General features: G+C 47.5%; 1 protein-coding gene across 2 annotated transcripts in view; it reads left to right on the top strand.

The window, feature by feature from the left end:
* Nucleotides 1-22,705, top strand: part of MAPK14 (mitogen-activated protein kinase 14) — a 376,319-nt gene that overhangs the window by 190,614 nt on the left and 163,000 nt on the right. For both annotated transcript variants that reach the window (XM_069633433.1, XM_069633434.1), the window contains exon 6: nucleotides 2,734-2,781. In XM_069633433.1, coding sequence (XP_069489534.1) covers nucleotides 2,734-2,781 — 48 coding nt within the window. The remainder of the gene's footprint in view (nucleotides 1-2,733; nucleotides 2,782-22,705) is intronic.

Below are 22,705 nucleotides of genomic sequence, written 5' to 3'. Positions count from 1 at the left end.
GCTAAAGACAGTGTGCAGTAGAAAAACGCGAGACTTTTGGACCCTAATTAGAACAACACCAAGGACTCAACTCCCTAAACAACTTTGTGGGAGAGAAAGCCTGGATGGATCACTTTACAAATGTATTCCAGAAACCTGGGCATACAATCTCACCTAATCAGTCCGATCCAAATATATCATGGACGATAACCTGGGATCTGGAAGCCATTAAGAAAAAACGTTCTCGTCTGAACAGTTCAAGGGCCCCGGGTCCTGACAGCATTATGAACGCTGACCTTAAGGAACACCAGGTAGAATGGGCAGGCTTCATCCATGAGGTAATAAAAAACTGCATGGATACCAGTACAATACCTTCTTCATGGAAAAAAGCTACAATCGTCCCAATTTAGAAAAAAGGCTCTAGAGATCAAGCTAAAAACTATCGTCCAATAGCACTCTTGGATGTGGTAGAGAAAGTTTTTGGGTCACTTTTGCTGGAAAACTTTCAAAAATGGGCAAGGACTACAGGACATGAATATCCACTTCAATCTGGAACAGCGCCAAACATTCTCCTACTAAGCACCCTAAAGGGTATAGATTCACGAAGGAGGCCCTAAAATCTACCTTGCTTTGTTGACCTGGTCCAGGCTTTGTGGGGAAAAACTAATAGCAAGATGCTGCCCGTAAAATATCCTAGGACCAATCAGAGCCCTTCACCAAGACACTTCAGTCAGGGTTTGTCTAAATCGAGAGGGGATGCTATCAGAGCTAATTCCAACAGCCAGAGAGTCGAGCAAGGGTGCCCTCTTGCACCAACGCTGCTCAATTCTTACCTCTGGGATATCAAAGAGTGTGAATCGAGGGTCCAGTTATTTCCTCCAACAGTAGGCAAGACGAGGATTACAAGGCTTCTCTATGCAGACAATCTTATCTTATTGGACTACACTCCAATTGGTCTGCAGCGTCAACTAAACGAACCGGTGACCTACATAAAACAAAAACTATTTGGAAATCAATAAGGCCAAAACAAAGGTTATGATCCTGGAGAAACAAAACAAGCGACTCAAGACCTTCGGTTGAACCTTGGAAGGGGAGAAGATCGAACAAGTTAAAAGAATTTAAATACTTGGGGTTGATCCTAAGTAACAACAAACAAGAGAGTCCAATGCAAAACCATCTGCTGGAAAGAGCGAAGAAATTGGCACAACAGGCCAGAGCAATAGACAGAAAATTATGTCGATTTACAACAATCCCCCTCGTTCAATTCTACAAGGGAAAGGTGGTTATCTCCCTAATTTACGGAACATATGCCATGCTGACGATACCACAAGTATTTTGGAAACGTCTAGAAGGCCTCTTTTGGAGAAAAACATTGAATCTGCCAGCATCAATACCAGCATCAACGATACACCAGGAACTGTGCCTGCAATCATTGCAGTCAGTGGTTGTTAGAAATACAATGATGCTCTACAGGAAGACAATTATCAGCAGCCAACCAAGTGTAACGACCATCATTCACACTGAAATCAAAGAAAAAAAAAGCAACCTACTGGCGATCTGGGGGCAAAAAAAAATCTGAAAATCCTAGAAAAAATAGACAGTTCAGAAGAAGAACTCATTCAAAATCCGAACAAAGTTAAACAAAAACTGAGCAAATGGGACTGGATGCAGACAACTTCCTTAAAGCACACAAGTAAATTGATAACCCATTTGCCACCAACAACAAGTGGTTTAAACGATTTACCGACGTATCTAAGTTCCCTAACAAGACCCTGAGAAACATCTTCCTACGAGTTTGAATGAATCTTCTTCCAACCAATGAGATCAGAGCTATAAGAAAGTTAACAAGGGTCAACGGTTGCCGTTTCTGTAAAAGAGAGGAACAACGGGAGACACTCAGACATCTGTTATTGTCATGCATGGGATTGACAATGCTAAGAACTACGCACATGGGGCACATATTCAGAGAGACGAGAACGTGTGGGGAGGAAGAGTGGTGGAGCCGCCTAATTGAGGGTGATGTGATGGCGGTCTCCCAATTCTTCATGATCCTGTAGACTGGGAGATTTGGATTACGTCTTCCTAATTTCCTTTCTTTTAAGGAACTTTTCTTAGCATTGGAGGAGGGAGGAGGAAATAGGAAAGAGAACATTTTTTTCTTTTTTTTTTCTCGTGTAAAAATGTCTTGTAAATTGAATCAAGTAAATAAAAAAAAATTTAAAAAAATAATCCTGCAATCATCTTCTTCACAGTATTTGCGTAAGACACTGAATTAGGTTTTATAGGAAAAAATGTATGAGTGTTAAAATAACATACAGTGGTACTGTCAAAGGCTTTTCTTACAGGTCTTGGGGATTTCAGGGGCTCAAAGGTAAGAGGGTTTGGGAGTTCCTCCATGGAACGGAAGTCGCCATCCTCATGGGGGAAGTCCCTCCCTGTGAGGTACTCCCACTTTTTACCACCCTTGGGGGGAATATTGGGTAGCGGCTTCACCTCCCTAGCCTCACAGGGAAGGGTTCCCCCATGGGGACAAGTGACGTTATTCCACGATTCGTCACACCCCCTGTGCGTGGGTGCAGGCATGGGTAATTACATTTTCAGAACACTCTAATGGTTTTGCAAGTGCCAATTTATGTGTTTGCCAGGAGCGTGTCTCTGTGTCTCTTTGCTTCTATAAGTGCTTTAAAAAAATATTTCCAGATGTATCTTCCAAAATGCTACTCAGTTTTGTAATCTCTCTGCTTCTCTTCATAGGACCTAAAGCCAAGTAACCTGGCAGTGAATGAAGATTGTGAACTAAAGGTGAGTTGCTTTTCCTTCTAGCTTTGTTAAGATCTATTGAAGAAAATACCAAGCAGTTGTTTGGTGCTTAGTTATAGTCTTTTATTTATTTAAATTGAATGGTCCCTTTCTAGGGCCACATGCTTGTTGGTGTGTGATTTTGTTTGTTCAAAACAACCCCTATAATAAGACCTTGTCCAGTAGCACATCCCCATGCCCATCAATTCTTTCTTTGATCCGATTATTTCAGGCTTATAGACCTTTTCTTGAGGCCTATTTATCTTTTTTGCATTATTTGTCCTGTAGGTTTCGGTATGACTTTGTTAATTCATCTGAGTTTTGTTGTTGTTAGTATTGTGGGAGGTTTTTTCTTCACCCAGCAAATAGTACAGCTTAAGATCCATTGTATCACTTTTATTAAGCTGAGATGGAGAGGGACGTAAAACTAGAGAATGTTTCTTTTTGGTAGATGTGGAGTATCATTTCCTGTCGCGCGTCTTGCCGTAGAGACTTGCTAACTGTCCTTATTTACAAAATAACTATTCAATGTGGAATCTGTCTTCATTTCTTATCACCACTGTTAAATGACTACTCCATCCACGTGCCCTAATGCCCTCCCTCTGAAGTGGTCATCCATCCAAAATATCTTTGTAAGGCCTGTTGGCGAAGTTTTCCTAGCATCGGAGGAGGTGAGACTCTATAAAACTATCCCTTTGGTACATAGGCTACAACTCTTAGTATAAGTACAATGAAAAACATTGGCCCAAATAAACTATCACACACTTGTAGTTATAGTAAAGTAGACATTTATTTTATATACAAAAGGCAAAGTTATATTCAGGTATGTAAGTACTATTTAACCTAATCGACACAATAGAAAACATCAGCAATACTTCATGTGAGTAAGCCAAAAGTAATGTTATGTTTTTAGGAATAAAAAGGGCTATTTAGCACCAGCAATAGCAATTCAATACTTCCATAAACTTAAAATACTGTTCATAGGCCACAAGGCTGTAGCAGTCCATCCCTAGCTAGTTGTGAGTTCTTCAGAGTCAGTTTGGACGGAAAGTAGAGCAGGCACAGCAGCAGAGAAGGTAAAGTTCTATTTATTAGTCAGTAGAATGTTTTTGTTGGTCAAAAAGTGATCAGTGGCCTTGCAAAGGACTCCCTATAGGCGCGCAAGTAGTAGGCCTGGGCGAATGGTATGGGTGAACACCCAAACACCGGAGGCAGCACTCCAGTAACACAGGAGCGATAAAATGGCTAGAGGTAAGTTCTACCCAGGGCCCCACAGTACCTTAGGAGTGTTGAAGAAAATGCAGCTGGATTCTTTTGCGGTGCAGCAGCGGTGCACCCGGTCTCCTGTTCTTTAGTCGTGGTGACGAAAGGAGGGACTCTGGAAGGGATGTCGCAACAGCAGTCGAGAGAAAGGACTCTCAGCAAGGAATTCCTTGTACTCCCACATCATTCTGCAGTTTCAGCACCTTTTTACAAGCACCAAGGATGAACGTTTACCACCCGGTCAAACCTCCTCAGTTCTTCGGGCCTGCACCCTGATGAAGGGACTTTGAGGAGCGGGATCTTGTCTCTGGAGGTCATACTGGAGCTCAACTGAGTTCTGGGAGGATTTGTTCACACAAAGACGATGCACTGCAATTGGGCCGTAGGTCCCCTGGTATCGGCAGTTTGCAGCCCTGGAAGCTCACAGCATGTCGGGGGATGGCTCGTTTTGCAGGTAGTCTTACAGCTAGTTGATCTCACCAGCCAAAGGAAAGAAGTCCTCTTCGGAGCTCCTCTGTTGATTATGTTTATTGAGTTTATATAGCGCTGTACACCAAAGCGCTTTACAGAATAACAGGTACAGTAATGAATGAAGCATAATTTACAAACATGAAACAAACCACTGGTACAGTATTTGGAACAATTTACTCAGGGGAAGGGGCGGTCAGGTGACCTACGCACTATGGTGGTTACAGTATCCAATAGGAGGTCATCGGGTGGAGGGGGAGGGGAAGGGAAGGTGGGGGCAGGGGTATGACAGCAGTGGCCTCTTTGCGGTTACTTGAAGGGGCTACAGGTGTCTCTGGTCGTCTTGATCTTCTGTTCAAGTGGTCGACTTGCCTTCTGCCTCAGGAACCTCACTTTAGGATTACACTCTCACCCTCTGCAAACTCTCCCTGTGCTTTATAGAAAGGGGAGGGTGACTGTCCAATCAGGACAGCCAACCCCCCAGTGGGAACTGGTAGTTTTCAGGCACATCAGCAGACCAAGGATAGCAGAGTTTCGGGATCCTCCAATGCTTCCTGTCCTCACAGACACACTGGAGCCTCGGCAGGCTGTGCAAAGGGTTTCCTGCCGAAGACAAAATTCAAATCAGGACCTCGCAGGATAGCAAAGGGGCCAAGAAAGAACAAGCACACAAGAAATGGCGACAAAAGAAAGGAGCCACCATGGTGGAACATAGGTGACCCTCCTGTACATAGGGTTCCCATGATCAGGGCAATAAAGAATGAATGAGGGGGAAAAGGCTCCTCTCATTCAGGAGAATAAAGAAAAGGACCAGCAATCCAGCAGAAAGTGCTACGGGTCTCACTGGGGGAGAGGATTAAGCATATAACTGATAAATCCCTCTACCAAGGCCCTGGAATACTTCCCCTGCACAGGTAAATAGCTGGCCGGGGTCCTTCCGGGATAATAACTTATAGACCGCAAATGTGGGTTTTCAAATTCAGCACAAGCTGGGAGCTGTAAGGGTGCAGAAATAGACGTGGTACACAAAGGCGGCATGGTTGTTGGCATAAACCTTTATTTATAAGAAAATAAGGAGGAACCCTATTTGTCCCTATAACTAAGAGGGGTTTCCCTGCCTCAAATAAAACTAAGTATGTTATCAGAACATCTGTCAAATCAAGTAGTCCACTGTCCTGTGTTCCAAATCTATTTTTGTCCCTTACACTTCAAAGGAAAACTATAGAATAGGTTTCACCCTGATTCCAGAAGAGTGTGTGGAGAATCATGCGGATCCCCCTCTAAAACCCTGCCTAAAGTCTCCTCAAAGGTGGCCAACAATGGGCAAGCGCTTCCTGATCACAATCCTTTGGGATCGTGTACTGTGGCACGATCACCTGGGTGGAGACAAGTGCCAGGGTGGTGGGGAGATTTTGCAGGATGAGACACTGTATTTCTCCTTGAAGAGGACTACTCTTATCACAGCCTTGGAGGAGTAATTGGCTTATTGCCATTTTGATATATCTTGGCCTCCTACTAAGGATGGAAAGGTACATTCTAAATAAGTAATTCAATATAGTGTTGAACCCAAAGAACTAATCTTGTATACCCTTAAATCCCTGTGTCCTTCACAATGTCAAAAGTATACCAAAAGGAACGGCGAACATGTGACTTTTCCTGTCCCATCTACCTCTAAAAAGGTTAAACTCTATAACCCCTCTTTCAATAACATCAAGGGAGGAAACATAATCTTTAAACCTTTTAAAGAAGTACAAAAGTTAAATTTCTCTGAGGTAGACTACATGTCCCAGAATCCTTTGAGGCTTGTGACAATGAAGAGAGCTGCAGTGGAATGTAGGAGCCAAGGTCAGGCACGCATGCCTAATAGCTTTTGGCAAGGTCAGGCAATTAGTCCTATGGGCCTGTACCTGAAGCCAATTAACCCACCTGAGGGTCATAAAAAGCTTCAGTAGAAAGGAGCACTAGAGAGAAGCTGGAGCAGGACCTGGAAGGTTGGCAGAAGTAGCTGAAAAAGCAGAGCACAAGGATGGCAGTTCACTAGGAAGGGTGACCATCGAAGGGACACTGGCGCAGAGGAAGAGCAGATTTTACCTTCATGCTCTGAGTTGGTCCTGTGCTGACAAACCCTGTTCGGCTGTGGCAGCATTGGAAGATATTGGGAGAAACAGGCAGTCTCTCCAGGTGCGCCTAATTGCTGTAAATACAGAGCTGAAGTGCCTCCTTCCAAGGCCTGTGTGCAGAAGCAAGCTGAGCGAAGCTGAAGAAAGGAAGACTCTCCATTAACAAGGCTGGACCAGAGACACCCGTGTTACAGAGGGTTGTGAGTCCCAAGAGTGCCAGTAGCAGTAGCAGCAGAAGAAATTAAGTCTGAAAGGAGAAGGCGCCCGCAGCCGCTCTGATTGTGGAGTCGTTGAAGGAAGCTCCATACTCCAAATCATTTGGAATACCTTGCCAGTAACTGTAGCCAAATTAATTTATACTTGCATGCAAGTGAGAGTGAGTAGAATTTGTTCAAAGAAGTGGGCAGGAGGAATGGGACAAAATGACCGAGGGCAAAAAGTCCGACCGCCCCCTAACCCCCCAAAAGTCTGACCCCCCATTTTTCCACAGATATATATGTGGGGGGGTAAAGTTAATAAAATTGTATAGGGGTAAGGTGGGGGTGCTGTGGGGGTCTCCCACCCCACATATATATTTGCGGAAAAATTGGGAACAAAAGAAAAAAAAAGGTCTGACTTTTGGTAGTCAGTGATTTCACACAGGAATTCTATCACCCGCTTATATCATCAAAGCTTAAGTATCGGCGTGAAGAGAAAGCCTCTTTTTCCCATTGTTAGCTGTTAACTGTTGCCGAACGGTCACATGTCTCCTTTTAAAGAAGAGAACGTTGCTGGTAACACTTATGAAGTAGAAGCTGAAAAAAAGGTAGCGCAAATGCCATTATGTTTCCCAAGTTCTTTTGAAGCATGACGCTGACTGAAAAGAGGGACCACACATCTTTAAAGTAGTAGTTCATTATTAAAACGAAATCGTGTTTACCCATTTTAATTTCTACAGAGAAACTGACTCCTGGTAAAATACTGAACACTTAGAAAGCAGTTGCAGAAGTTGTTGAAGTCAAACGAAGAACAAGTACATCTCAAGCCAATGGATCAAACCATTTGAAAGTGAAACCAGCTCAATTCAGAACTGAACACCAATGTTTTAAAGTTATTGAAGTTGTTGAAACCCCAGAGTCCTCTGATACAAGGGTGACAAGGGTATCCAAGGCTGAAGGAGTGGCAATACAGCTTTGGGATAACCGCTGAAGACAAGAAGGTTTATATGAAGCTGGGGAAGCGAGCTGGGTACTTGTTAAAAATAACTCATTCTAATTTGTAGAGCTCGGACTGTTCAAGTTAAGAAGCAGCAGTCTGGGAGCAAAAGACAGATTTTCTGGTAGCTGCAAGACAGAAAGTAAAGGCAAAGAGGCTGCCCTTTCTTGCCATACAAGAGAGAGATTGCCTTGCCACCCTGTAGAGGTCGAAGAGTCTAGTTGAAGTTGCTTAAAATACAGAGCTGCAGTAGCAGCAGTAGAACTGTGGTTGTCAATGCTTTTGTCAGAACTTTATTGAATGTAGGAGAAGCAGAAGCAGATTGTCGGGCAAGGAAGCCTGCTCTCACAATATCAGTGGCAGAATGGAGTTGCTAGAGAGAAAGCAAATCCTAAGAAGAAGCATCCTGGCAAATTGCTGCAGAAGTTACAAGAAGAGTTGTTGCTGAGCAGAAGTGGTACTTTCGTCTTAAATTTGACCTATTCTTTCCTGGAAGGAGGTTATCCATGAACACTATTGGTGCTGTTGTTTTCTCTGTGGAACTTGGACAGAGAACATTTTCATTAAGCAAAGAAGGAACTGTTACAAATTGATTTTTGTTAGAGTGAACTTTTGTTTCTTTGAAACCTTTCAAGGCTTGATTTAAGATTTTATTTTCCTTGGAGAAAATGGACTTTCGGACATTCCTTGGGAGCAAGATCTGCCAAGGACAAGTAAAAGTCATACACAACACTGGTCATTTGGTAACCTGTTATTTATGTTATTTATGTGCTACTTTGAATGTGTCCGTTGTTTAGTGTGAGGATTGGTTTTGTGCATGTTGGGAGGTTTTGCCTTAGATCCTAGATTAGGTAAGAAATCCCCTAATGGAGTAGCTTTAGTTGGGGTTTATTTTCTTTTTTTGTTTAAAATAAAATGTCAAACCTTGGGAAAACTGAACATAGTTGGTAGTCTCACATTACTGACCCCTCACAGGTGGCTGCCTCCTTCTGTATGCTTTTAGGCAGTTTACAAATGATCTGGGAATATCCTCCTTTCCCGGGCCCTCACAAGGCTTTTCTGTATTGTTCCACACAGGTGGGAGAGTGGAGGAGGGCGGGGGTCTCCCTTCCCCAGTGCTTCTCTGGCTATTCTTTACAGTTCAATAAAGATGGTTGAAATGACTGAGAAAGGAAGGTCTTTCGTAGGCTCCCCTTCAGTAAACTCAATGATGTCTTGATTTTTGACAGAGGATATTTATTTTCTCCTCTGGTCCTCTCTTGACTTTTTCCAAATGATATTTCTCTCTTCCCCTATTCTTCTCTTGACTTTACTAAAGGATGTTTCTCCTTTGCTTCTCTATTCTTCTACTTTTGCCAAAGGATATTTCTCTCTCTCCTTGTTCTTCTCTTTTCATTATTTGGGTCCCAGACCCCTTTCTCAAGTTAATGTCTCCTCTTATCATGCCCGGTTCACTATCCTGCCAGGCACCGTCTTGCATGTACAAGTCTCCAATGTTCTCAACATATGGGTCCCAGACCCTATCTCTCTTCTGGTTTCTTTGGGGGTGCTTTCTCATCCAGTGTGTCTTTCATTTTTCTGCTCGGTCCCACTGGGACGAGGAAGATGATTCTTAACTTCCTCCCAACCAGAGCCTCTAGGGGTTACCAGTGCCTTCCTGGTCCCCCTCCGTGTAGCTTCTAACTTGGTCCGGAAGGGTTCCGGTCCTCAGCAACACCAGCAAGCTTCTCGGGCTTCCCCTTGGCTTTTTCTCAGTCTGCTCTCAACGGTTCCACTGGTTTCTTTCCGCATGTTGGGTCTCGCCTGGACCACTCGATTGGCTTCCTTCCTGTCACTGGACGTCTGGTTTCCCAGCTTTCAGGTGAGTTTCGGCTCTCCTATGCCTTCTTCTCCAGGCGTCCGGGTATGCAGTGCGTCCTCTACGTGGCTTCGCTTCCCAGCTCGATGCTCCTCTGGGGTAGGGCTGACTCTGAGGAAAGTCCTTCGTCAGCTTTTATGGTACGTCGGCTCTTGAATCTCAGATAGCTAGTATATTTGTCTTGGTTCCACGTGGGTCTCTTCATTGTCCTGCTCGTCTTCGTGTCAGTACTTGTGGACCCATCTACTCCCAGACTTTGCTCACTCTTCCTTGTCAACGTATTTTCTATCTCATAGACAGGGCTACTATGCATGAAGTAACTAACAGAAGAAAGAGGAAACATAGAGGATGGGGGTGTTTGGGCCCTATCAGTTGTGTGGTGGATATGATATGGCTTTTATAACGCGCCTATACACAAGTGTTTCATGTAGAGCAGAATGGTGGTTGCCATACCACATTCTCCCTTGATAGACTTCCCTTCTCCCACAGAGGGGGTCCTCTCTCATTGGATCCTCCCCCTGAGTACCACCCCCAGGTGGGTTATCGGGTAGTGGCCTCACCTCTCTGGCCCCATGGGAAGGGTCCCTCTGGGGGAAAATTGACGACATCAAGGGCTTTGTCACAGAGCTCATTCAGTTAACTTTGTCTTTGTATTCGACCTTCTTAGCTGACATTCCCGAGACCTTGCTTATATCTCACAGAAGCAAAGAGTTAGTTGCTTCAAACATTGAACTATTAGGAAATGTTATTCTTTTTGTGAGCTAGATGGCCATGTCTCACCTCAAAATGACACATGTTCTGTCAGTGATACGAATGCAGCTATTGGGGTCAGTGGTGAGCTGCAGCAGGAGCAGGGTGCAGATCTAGGGTGCTCTGGTTCATGCCCCAGAAATCCCGATGAAAACATTTTATTGTATCCCCTCTTACCATCTTGCAGGCAGGTTGGTGATTGCTGCTTCCCTTAGTGTTGGACGCGATCCTATGCTACTGTGCAGATTCGATGCAACTGTGCTATTGGGAGCTCCCTCCTTCGGTCCTGTTATGGCAGGGGATCGATGATCTCAGAGCGTGGTTTATGCTGGGGAGCGTCCGGTGAGCAGAATTTCATCCTGGCTGAGGCTGGCTGAGGCATAGAGAGGTTGAGATTGGACTTGTGTGTTCAGCCTTTTCATAGAGGTTTCCAGGTGCTGGGGACTGTGTGAACGCTAGCATGGAAGACTGCAGCAGCACAACGCAGGCACTGAGGCTACGAACGAGGGTGGCCAAGCATTGTGTCTAATGGGCTCTGCCGGTGCCTTTGCATGGCTTATATTTACAGATTTAGTCGCAACCAAAACGACTAAAGCATACAATTTGAAAGAGTGGTGAAGAATATTAAAAAGCCATCCTTGGTGTTTGTTAAGCAATTCCCTCAATTTATATGGACCCCCAAACGTTTTGTTTTTTGTACTTTGTCCCGACTTTTTCCAGTGAAGTGAAGCCTCCAGCTACCACTGCATTTTTGTTCCTTGTTGAGAAACTGACCAGTCCTTCAGACCGTTAGTACTATGGTTCCCTTTAAAAAAAGAGAAATTTAAAAAAATATATATATTTTTTTTTTAACCATTTATCAATTTTGTGCGTAACTTCAGATCATTGCACAATGCATCTTACAATGCAGTACAATGGGGTTTCTTGTGTATGACCCTAGACTACACTCAAAGGGAGTTTGTGGTTACATTACATGTGCCTAAAGACAAGCTGGTGGCAGCAGTTGTTATCTTTGCAATACTTTTTGTTAGCCTACTGCGTTTACTGCATTTAGCTGCTAACAGTGGCCATTGTCCTAACATGGTCGTGCTACATATTTTTTGCTTGTTCCTTTGGCATTTTGTTTGTTGGCCTTCTTCATGCCTTGCCAGATCCGGAGATTCCTTTTTTTTTTCCAATTTGTTTTATTGTCAACATACATATAGGGCTGAACGAAACGGTCCGCTCCACCAGTAAAACACAAAAAGAGGAACAAGTTGTCAGTTTTTCCAATGATAACTCCCTTCCCACCACCCCCCTAGCCCCTACCCTCGCCCAATTTCAACATACCAAGTTTTGAGGATTCACGAACAATAATAGCTCTGGGGAGAACGATTGCTTGCCAAATACCAATTAGACAAATCACTTGACACAGTGGGTTCAGATCGTGAATTAACCGGTTGGGAAACAATCACAGTCTCAAGGAGGCATGGAGATAGGCGTTTTATGGAGGCAACCTAAGATGCATTCTACAGGCGCATAGAAATACAATCCTCATGGAGAAGAACTGCAGTCCATTCTTGCACAAAGTCCGTCATGGTGTCGTTCGTTATTGCGGTAAGCTTTTCATATATGAAAATCGACCTGAGTTTGCAGAGCCATTCCTCTTTGGACAGGGCCAATGCACTTTTCCACTTTTGGGCAAGCGCTAGCCTCCCCGCTCTCAACATGGCCCCAATGACCTTAGGGAACGCATTCAGTTCTGTCTCCGGCGTGGGGATGCCCAGGAGGATTTCCAATGGCAGTAAGGTCGGGCAGAACGCCTCAATTTCCTTAATCCAACTAAGTAGTTTCGCCCAATAAACCTGAATGACTGGGCATTCCCACCACAGATGAAACCATGTGCCTCGTTGGTGACAACCTCTGGTGACAACCTCTGGGGCAAAAGGGCGACACATCCCTAAACATTTTGGACAGGGTGGCTGGGGGGCGGTGCCATGAATGGAGAATTTTGAAGCTATGTTCCATAGCAGCCGTATATAGTAAACCCATGAAAATGCATTTAAACATTGCCCTCCAAGTATGGTCATCAAGAGGCATGCCCAGCCTAGCTTCCCAGATCTTTTTGAAAGGTTGTCTGCGCTCTAGGTCCGCTGTTATCAAGACATTATAGAACATAGATAAGGAGCCCTTCCGAGTTGTGCTTTTGGCCAGGATAGTCTCGAAAGGAGTGAGGGGGCGTTTGAGATGATCGGCCCAGCGAGGGTGGGTCAGGATCCCCTTCAAGCGTAGGTATTCTATAAAGCCCCCCTCACGATACACTTGAGAGATTCTCTCCAGGCCCATGTCTGACCAAGATTGGGTGTCTCGGAATCCCTTGGAGCCCAGATCAATAGGGGGGCCCCAGAGCGAAGTCAGGGGGGATGGCCAAGAGGATAGCTGTTTGTTAGCGGCGTTAGGCTTCCAAGCCGCCCAGAGGGCCGCCAAGGTGGGATGAGTTCTGAGATGTGAGGGGAGAGCCCGGGGGGGGGGGGCCCACAAAAGGTCTCTAACTTTTCTCGGGTGGGCATGAATGTCCTCAATATATGTCCAATATGTTCCCATGTCATCCCTCATATGTTCCAACATCACTCGGAGCTGGGCTGCTTTATAATAAAGCCTGTAGCCCGGGAGACCGAACCCACCATCTGACTTTGGAAGGGTCAAGGTAGAAGTCTTGACTCTCGTCCTTTTGCCATTCCAGATAAATTGGAGGTCCCGGGATTGGAGTACCTCAAAAAAGGCATCGGGTATCACCACGGGGAGCGCCGCGAAGAGATAAAGGAGGCGGGGCAAGATATTCATCTTCACTGTAACCATGCGCCCCAGCCAAGAGAGTGTAAGGGGAGCCCAACGTTTAAGGTTACTACTAACCTGAGCCAAGATCTCCGGGAAATTGCATTGGTATAGTTGGGAGAGGTCTCTGGGGATGGTGGTGCCCAGGTATCTGGTGGATTCCCGCTCTATTCTTACCCCCACTATTTCAGTGCTGCCCTCAATATCTTGTTCCCCTGGACCCATGGGCATTATGCTAGACTTGGGCGTGTTTACCTTCAGCCCCGAGAAGGAGCCGAAATAGTGTATGAGATCAAATAACCGTGGTAGGGAGACCTGGAGATTTGTTAGGTAGCCCAGGATATCATCTGCGAACAAGGATAGTTTAAAGTCGCAGTAACCACACCTTATCCCCGTGATTTCCTGGTCTATCCTGACTGCTACAGCCAGAGGTTCCATCGCCAAGGCATATAAAAGGGGAGACGGGGGACATCCCTGTCTGGTGCCCCTGGAGAGGGAGAACGGTTCTGAGGTGTCTCCGTTGACCAATACTCTCGCTGAGGGGCCTTTGTAAAGTGCTGCGATCCACCCACAGAAGTTGTCTCACAACCCCATCTTGCGAAGAACTCTGCCCATGTAAGGCCACTCGAAACGTTCGAAGGCCTTTTCTGAGTCTAACGAAAGAAGGTAGCCTTCCACCGATTGTTTTGGGGCCTCATGCATGAGATCGAGGGTTTTCCTAATGTTGTCTGATCCCTGGCGCCCCGAAACAAAACCCACCTGATCGCCATGTACTAGGGAAGGGAGGAGTTTCACCAACCTATTTGCTAGGTGTTTAGCCAGGATTTTAACATCAGTGTTGAGAAGGGAAATGGGGCGATATGATTGGCAATAGGCGGGATCTTTTCCCTCCTTGGGGAGAACTACAATCAAAGCCGACATCATCGTGGGTGGGAGGGAGCCCTGATTCAACGCAGCATTGAACATCTTGGCCATGAATGGGGCAAGCGTGGACCGATACGTTTTATAAAACTTGACTGTATAGCCATCGTCCCCTGGGGCCGTTCCGCTTTTCAGCGAGGATATGGTATCTATTATTTCTTGTGGGGTTATGGGCAGCTCCAGTGACTCAGCTTTGTCGGGGTGGAGGCCCGGGATCGGGAGGGAGTCGAGAAAGCTGTCAACCTCATTCACATCTCCCACGTATTCCGAGCTGTACAGCCTTTCATAATATCGCCTAAATTGTTCCGCGATTTTACTATCCCTCACTGTCGAGTCCCCTCCGGGGTGTAGATGGAATTCACCTTTCTGCTGTTTCTGAACTCACGAAGCCTCCAAGCCAATATCTTATCCGCATTTTCCCCCTTTTCTATATATTTCTGTTTTAAGAAAGAGAGCTTCCTTTCCGTCTGTCCCACGAGGAGGTCCGCCAACTTGGTTCGTAACCTCTGCAATTCCTCCCATTTCCCAGGGAACATCTGTGTTTTTAATTTCCCCCCTGGTTGTATAGCTTCTATCTTTTCCATTAATGATTTCTCCTCACGGGCTCTTTCCCTCTTTTTCCCCGACCCTATCCCTAGGAGGGTGCCTCTAATAGTTGCTTTAAATGCCTCCCATACACCCATGACCCCAACCGCACCGTTATCATTGAGGGAGAAATAGTCCTCTATGGCCACCAGAAGGGATTGGCGGACCTCTTTGTCCTGTAGAAGAAGGTCATTACACCTCCACCGGGAACCTACTGCTGGGGCAGGGGGGAGACCCAGTCTAATTTTTACCATGTCGTGGTCCGTCCAGGGGACAATCTCCACTCCCGAGTCAGTGACCTCCCCCTGAAGCGAAGTCTCAACCAAAATGTAATCAATACGGGAGAAAGCTGCATGGGGCCTTGAGTAAAAAGTATAGTCGGGATTCCGACCCTGCTTGGAGGTACATGTGTCACTCAGGCCCAGTTCCCTGTTCACTTCGCAAAAGGCCACAGCAAGTCTCTCGTGAAGGCGCATGTTCGGGCAGGGTTTAGCAGATTTCCTATCCCTCTCGGGGCATAGAACCATATTAAAATCTCCACCAACCAATAGGGTACCCTCCGAGAATGATATTATTTCTTTCATTCCAACCCAGAAGGCATCCTGTGCTTCATTCGGGACATAAATACACACCAGAGTAAACAGCCGGCCCCGCACCTCCCCCTTAACCATAAGATATCGTCCATCTGGATCTGATTCCAAGGCTTTGAACACAAAGTGGGTCCCGGGGGATACCACCAAAGCTACTCCTCGCTTCTTTGCCTGATAAGATGCTGTGAATACCTGTTCAATAGTTTTAGCTCTGAGCTTTGGTTCCTTGCCCCGAACCCAGTGGGTTTCCTGTACAAATAAGAAGTGAAGCCGGAGCCTTGCAAATTCCCGCACCAACAACGACCTCTTTGTAGGCGAATTGAGCCCCCGCACATTTAACGATCCCACTGTCAAGTATTGAAGCAAATCATCCATTAGTACACTGATAAAGGCTCGTAGCTCCCCTCGAAAAACAGCAACGGTTCTTGCTCCCACAGTGCTTGCCCACCCCATTAGAGGCTTGTGAAAGCCCTGGGGGTGCGTAGTAGACCCCAAAACTTGGCGTTCCATAACTGTAACCCCAACATCCCAACCCCCTTACTTCCCCCCTCCCTCCTGATCGCCTGGCAGGTCTTTGGTGTCATCCTATCGCCAACCAGGCCACTATTGTCTCCCCCTACGGGCTCAATAACTATTGATTAATAACAACTCGAGCCCCCCCCCCTCCACCCCCAAGGTCATCCCTGGGTATAAACAATTATTTCCCCCATCCACTCACAAAGTCGATTACGGGCTTTTTCATTGAACACCACAAGCCCTTTCATGTGTCCGGGAGCTCCGTGGATGCCGGGGCTAATCTCCTGAATTTCCTTTGGCCACAAACCCTGCGTCTTTCCCTTGGGGCCCTGGTCCCTTTTGGGCCTGTCGGAGCTCGCTCACCCTCCTGGTCACCCAGTTCCATATTCGGACCAGCCAATAGTTCGCCTGACACTCTCTGGATGTCGTCCTCCGTCACCAGGGCATACTTATAGCCTTCAAACTCAAAAGAGAGTGAGAAGGGGTACCCCCACCTGTATCGGACCCCCTTGGACTGGAGCATTTTTGTCAGCGGAGAGCATAGGCGGCGCCTTGCCAAAGTAAAACCTGACAGATCCTGATAGACTGAGATTTGGGCCCCTTCCCACTCCACTGGGCCTGTCTTGCGAGCCAATTCGAGAATCTTGCTTTTCTCGGCAAAAGAGTGAAAGCGAACAAGAATGGACCTAGGGCCTCTGGAGGATGCGCCCGCTCTGTGGGCCCTGTCGATGGTGGGCACATTCGTGTTGGCCCCTCCGAACAGCAGACCGACCCCTGCGCTAACAGCTTTTTTTAATGTCCGCTTGCATTTCACCTTCGTGCTCCGGGAAACCTAAAAAGCGCAAGTTACACCGACGTTCCCTGTTCTCTAAGTCATCCAACTTCAAGGCGCATTTCTCTTTCCTCCTTTCAAGCTCCGCAAGGCGCATATCGAATTGGGTCTCGAAGATGTCGTTGGAAGCATTGTTATTCTCGAGCGCGAGAACTCTATCGTCTATTTTGTCAACTTTCTTGTCCAGGGTGTCCAGTCGCAGCGCTATATCTGCCCTGAAGCCTCTGATTTCCTCCAGGAGGGCCACCATGCCCCTGGTGACAGTGCTAGTGTCCGCAGCTTCCTGGTGTGTCTGTGCCGCCATTTCAAGACGTACTTGGGGGGGGGGGGGGGGGGGGCCCGGGGACAGACGGCGAAATCTGTCATGATGCCTACCCCCGTAGCACCAGGCCAGGCCCAGCACCCCCGGAAGCAGGCATCATGCCCTCGGGTAAAAGCCCAGCGGCCCCTTATAGGGGCTCTTTGGACTCAGTCCTGGCGCCTTTGGCGCCAGGCTCATAAAGGGAGGTGTTTTGTGCACTTACCTGATGCAGACCGTGCTGCACGCTTCAGGCCTCCCTGAGACCTGAAAGGGACTATTTTTTCATAGGGACTATTTTTTCACTCGGGCGTGGCCAGGAAAGGATACATACCTAGTTGGGGAAGGATACATACCTGGGACTTCTTTGGAGGCTATTTAAGCCACACCCAGACATCAGCTCATGCTTCGCGTTGTTCTGCTTCCTGCAGCTTAACGCTCACCGTGCCTGCTCATGCTCCTGGATTCCAGCCACGCCCGCCTCGAACCTGGAAGACCTGCAAGGAAGGAAGAGAAGAGAAAGGTGAAAACCAAGGACTATTTCAAACTTCTTACCTGCATCCGGAATCTTCTCGCCAGCATCCCTGAAGAAAGACGCATCGCTTTGCTCGCTGCAGCGCCACGCTTCACTCACCTGTCCTCGAGACAACTCCCGGCTCCATCGCGGCTGTCAGCATCGGACGCCACATCTCTGCACCTAGGGGAGAGAGGAGGAAACAAAAGGTGAGCAGAAGGAACACAGAAGGCCTGATTAACAGCCATAATACTTACCAGCTTTTCTTCCACATTTCGGGTCGGCGTCGCCCCGTTGGCAGGTACCGTACCCCGGCCTTTATGGGGAAAGGACAAGAGACATTTCTGGGGAATGATAAGGACATTTAGAGGGATCTCCCTCATCATTACTTACCTCGGCAGTTTAACCCTCGACGCATCGCCTTCATTCTGCACCTGAAATAAAGGACAGATCACAGGTTAGAAAGACAACATAAAGGGGGCCTCACTTGAACTTTGAACTTTCATACTTACGGTGCATCGCTCAGGAAAGTCAAGTGGATTTTGCCAGCGCCATTCTGAAAACCAATGAAGTAACTGGACAAACACGCGCCCCTGCACCAGAAGCAGGATGGAGAGTTCATCCTTCCAAACCATTAGGTGAGCTTAAACCGGGGTTTGGAGGAAGTTAGAGAGGAACGAAGGGGGAAGGGGGAAAGGGGAGAGCACACTATTCTGCAGACTTTTAATCCCCTTTCTCATCTGCAGAAGGATATTCCTACGGGCCAGGCAAGCACGATTTGGAGGTCCTGTCCAATCGGTGTTCCGGGTCCTGTGCATCACGCTAGAAGAGGCCACAGCAATCCAGACTAGACCAGCGCCCCCGTGGGAACCAGGTGAGCGTTACAAAATCTCTGTAGTGCCTCCTTCCAGCTCATAGGCCCCCCCAGGACATCTCTGACTCGAGGGGTCTGCCTCCAAAAAGCGCGTGTTCAGGGGGCCTCACCGCCGGCTTCGCTAGGGGCAGGGGCTGATCACTCTGGAAGCACAGGGAGGTAAGACGCTTCGCAGGAGGTCCTGGTCGCTCACAGGCTCCCCCTTGTAGGTGCAGAATGCACCGCCACAGGTCTTCCACCTCGTATCCGCACTTCTACGTCTTTCCTTGTCCTGCAAATGGGATCTCCTGGTGCATGTGTCTTGACTCACCACCCCAGCCAGGCGGGAGATGCCTAAAGGATTGGTCGCGGGCCCTCTGCCAAAGAGTCTATACTGTCTATGACTGGCGGTTTTCCCCGGGGGGTCCCGCGGATGCCAGGAGACTCCCTCAATAACCCTCCCGGTTCAATGGAAGGGGTAGTGGACCACTCCCTGTGTTACTCCGTTTCCTCCCGCGATCTTGGAGGCCCTCAGGGTGCCGTTCGGGTCCCGCCGTGATCTCCTCACCTCATGGGCCCGCTGGTGCCACCCCGTAGGGTTGATGCCGCATCCTATCTGAGCGGGCCAGGGGGAGGGCCCCGCCCGCCGTCCTTGTGCCTCGGGTCCCCGTCCATGCTCTCCACTTTCGCGCCTCTCACAGCGCGGTATGCCCTCGGCAGGGGCTCTCTTCCCTTGCCTGATCTCGCTCTCCACGGGCCTCGAGGCAGCTCTCCAGGCACAGGGGGACCCAACGGCGTCACTCCGGGCCCTCCCCGGACGTTGCAGGGGGCTTGTGTCCGCCCCAAGGAGAGCGGGCCCAGCTACTTCTGAGGCGCGTCCTGCCACCACTTCCTCCCTCCAGGGAGAAGGGGGAAGGCGCCAGCCAGCATCGCTCGGCCTTGCCACAGGCCGCTCTCAAGCCCGGGCTCCGCGTAGCTTCTCGTGGAGCCGCGGCGCCGACGGGGGGAGGGGTCACTATCCCTCCAAACTAAACGGGTCGCGGTTTCACGGCGGCTCCACCACGGAGGTCCAGATTTTGGGGTGATGTGCCCACCAACTATGGCAAGGTGGGGGTATGGTCTACTCCTCACTCTGGGGGGCAGGGGCTCAAGACCCTCAAACAGTGCCCTTCGGAGGAGACAAGCTGAGATGCTTCAGCACATCTCTGCGCCCCCTGGTGGATCCTTGGAGATTCCTTTTATGATCATGCACTGCCCAGGAAACACTTAATTTTCACAGGCTAGTTACGGGCCATGTGTGTTTGTTCCCAGGAAGTGGGTTGGAATTGTCTGGCCTCAATCCATGAACTTGTTTCTGTATGTCTAGAGATTAGGCATAAGATTCACCATCAGTGGTCTTGATTGGTCCGCTGCTAGTGTGTGTGTGTGAAGGGTAGATCTTCTATTGGGTGGGCCAAGTTTTGATGCTCACCTGAGTTTAGGATAAGAAGAGCCTTTCTCCAGAGATCCGAGGAGCCAAGTATCATGCATAGCCTTGAAGACTTGTGAAGAAACCGTGGACCTGTCCCAAGAATGCCTGACAACCAACTTTTGCTGCTGTCCTTGCGGAGCCCGGTCTGGCTGGCAAAGTCCTTTGGTGGGGCTTCTACTCTTGGAGTGGTGTGCCCAACCATTCCCGGCGTCTGCCTGGTGCTAGTGTCTTAGAGCCGTCTGAAGTGTTCCTGGAACCTCCAGTGGACTGACCAGCTCCAAATTGGGCTACCACGATAGAGACGTTGTACCGATTTTCAGGCCAAGACACAACTCTTCAGCTTGTTCTACAAGAGTCCCTTCTGCGAAAAGGCGGCATTCAAGCATTGACGGGACCCTAGATAGAAGGCCGACTCTGATTGTGACATCTGTTTTCCCTGCTGTCGCCGTGCAAAAGTGTCAATTGTCAAAAACAGCATTCCCAGGTCTGGTTGTGTGCCTAGATGAGACCTGAATCAGTGTGAGTTGCATTCATGAATGTGACAGGTTGCACCAACTTCTGAATCCAAGAGGACAATCTCTTACCCTCAATACCTGGCTCCGGCGACTGAAACCAATGATGGTGGGGGGGGGGGGGGATGGAACCAACCTCTGGCGATCCTCCAATGGCCTTCCAAAGCTGAGGAGAAATCTGAGTATGGAGGGGGGGGGGTAAATTACTGCGGTACTTACCTGCACCCATATCTCCCCCTTTAAAAGTTTTTTTAACCTGTGAACGTTTTGTAAATGTTTGGCTTTGGCAAAACTTGTTGCCAAAAGCTAGGAACAGTCTTATTCACTAGTATACGTCTTCAACTACCTTTTTTGAACCTTCAACACCTTGACAGGACTCTCCTCCTAACTTTTTCTCAGCTTCCTAAACTCCTCTGAAACCTTGAACCTTTGGGCACAAGGCCCCAGACACCTTAGAGCTGGACTTTTGTAAGTTAGGGTTGAATACCTGTGGACTGTTGGAAATAACTGCTTACTTCCCTTTCTCTTTCAAGCATTGGTGGGGGAGCGGGAGGTGGCATTTGGTCATGTTATACTAACGTACAGTGATTGCATATATGTATCTTTTATTAAGTGTTGTCCTCACTGCACTTGCACGCCTGAATGCCACAAGGTCTAGTAGGGCCAGGACTCTATTTTACTGTTTTTGCCATTGTTATTTTTCCCCTATTCCCTTGCCATTTAGCCTTGTGGTGCTTTGAAACACTATTCAGTTGTGTACGTGCATGCTCAATAAAATAAATAAAATTAAAAAAAAGAAATTACTTGCCTACTGTCATTTGTATGGTGTTTGCTTGGCCATAAATAAATATATTATTTTGATTACTACTTGTCTAAGTGTAATCCTTGATTGCTCACTGTGTTGGATTCATTATGGACTCCTAACCTCACTCACCTCCCCTGAGACTTGGTCTTGGCCACTCTCCATGCTACCTTGATTGGTTCTGGCTATAGCTCCCAGAGTTTCCCAGTTCACTAACTAGGGTGGCCTTCTAAACATCTGCCCATCATACACAAAATGTATTCTCAATTTGTACCCCTATGTTGGAGACAGCATGGGCGAATAAGAGATCTTGGTCGCATGTTGTGGTCTTGTCCAAAGGCACGTATCGTTTTGAAAGAAATTCTGGGGCACATTAAGGAGATGGTGGGGATTCAACTTCGGGACAACCCAAGGCTGATTCTGCTGGGTGCGACTGCAGAAGATATATATGTGGCAAGTGGGGCGAAAGAGACCCTTATCACACACTTTCTGACTGCAGCCAGAATGACACTGGCCCAAGGATGGAAAACAGAGGAGGTCCATGTGGTAGCTTGGTGGTGGGTCAATATTGGAGGAGGGCGGGGGCTTCTGGCATTGGAGAAGATATAGGCACTGGCAAACGGTACATATTTGAAATTTCTTAAGGTGTGGTCCCCCTTTCACAAACATGTAAGAATAAGGGAACAACAGTTCCATAAACGTAGTGTGCTTAAGAGCTTCTCCATATCTTGAAGACAAGGGGTGGGCACTCCAAGGAGTGAAGGGTAACAAGAAGGATCAATGTTTCATGGACCTATGTTATGCCACATTGGTTCCGTTTTGGGTGACGGATGTTAGTTTGGGAGGGAGGTTTAAGTTTAACATAAAACCTTCATTGTTACTTGAAAAGCATTAAGATTGCTGTTATGCAATGGTTAATTTACCTCTTGTTTTCCTTTGTTCTCATGATAACTTATGTTAAGTGGACTAAATGTACCATATGTCTTTGGTGATGATAGATAAATAAAGCTTTAAAAAGAACATCTGTCCACCAGACCAGAGTTTAGGAAATCCATTCTAACAGTGTTCCAGGGGCTGTCATAATGCACATGTTACCTTTGAACCTGTCCTGTGCCACTGCAGGGCTGTGGCTAATGGTGCATGTGGACTATCTTCCAAAGGGTATATTTTTGGCATGCAGCCTTTATGACTGGGTAGGGGCTTGATCAGCAGACCTCCTTTCCAGAAAGAGAATTACCCGTAGATGCAGCATTCGCTGTGGTGAACCAGAAGGACCTAGACGTTTAGAGATCATTTCATTTTCAAGGAGTTTTATTTAAAACAGCGACAAAATGTCGTGCCAGGGCTATGCCGTTCGTAGGTTCCAACCCGGGGAACTGCCAGGCGGGGAGCCACTTGTAGTATGGGCGTTCCTCAATGCCTGCAGCAAATATCCGCCTCCGGGCCAATAAGGTGGTTCGGACTGGGTTTATGGGTGAGTCGGGCTCATATCGTCGGTGTAAAATTAAGGTCATTATATTGGTACCAGAGGCAGCAAGGGTTTCAAGCTTGACATGCGGGCGAGGG

Source organism: Ambystoma mexicanum, chromosome 13 (genome assembly GCF_040938575.1).
Source record: "Ambystoma mexicanum isolate Mex_15411 chromosome 13, UKY_AmexF1_1, whole genome shotgun sequence".
NCBI lineage: Eukaryota > Metazoa > Chordata > Amphibia > Caudata > Ambystomatidae > Ambystoma > Ambystoma mexicanum.
This window is presented reverse-complemented; position numbering and strand designations above follow the sequence as displayed.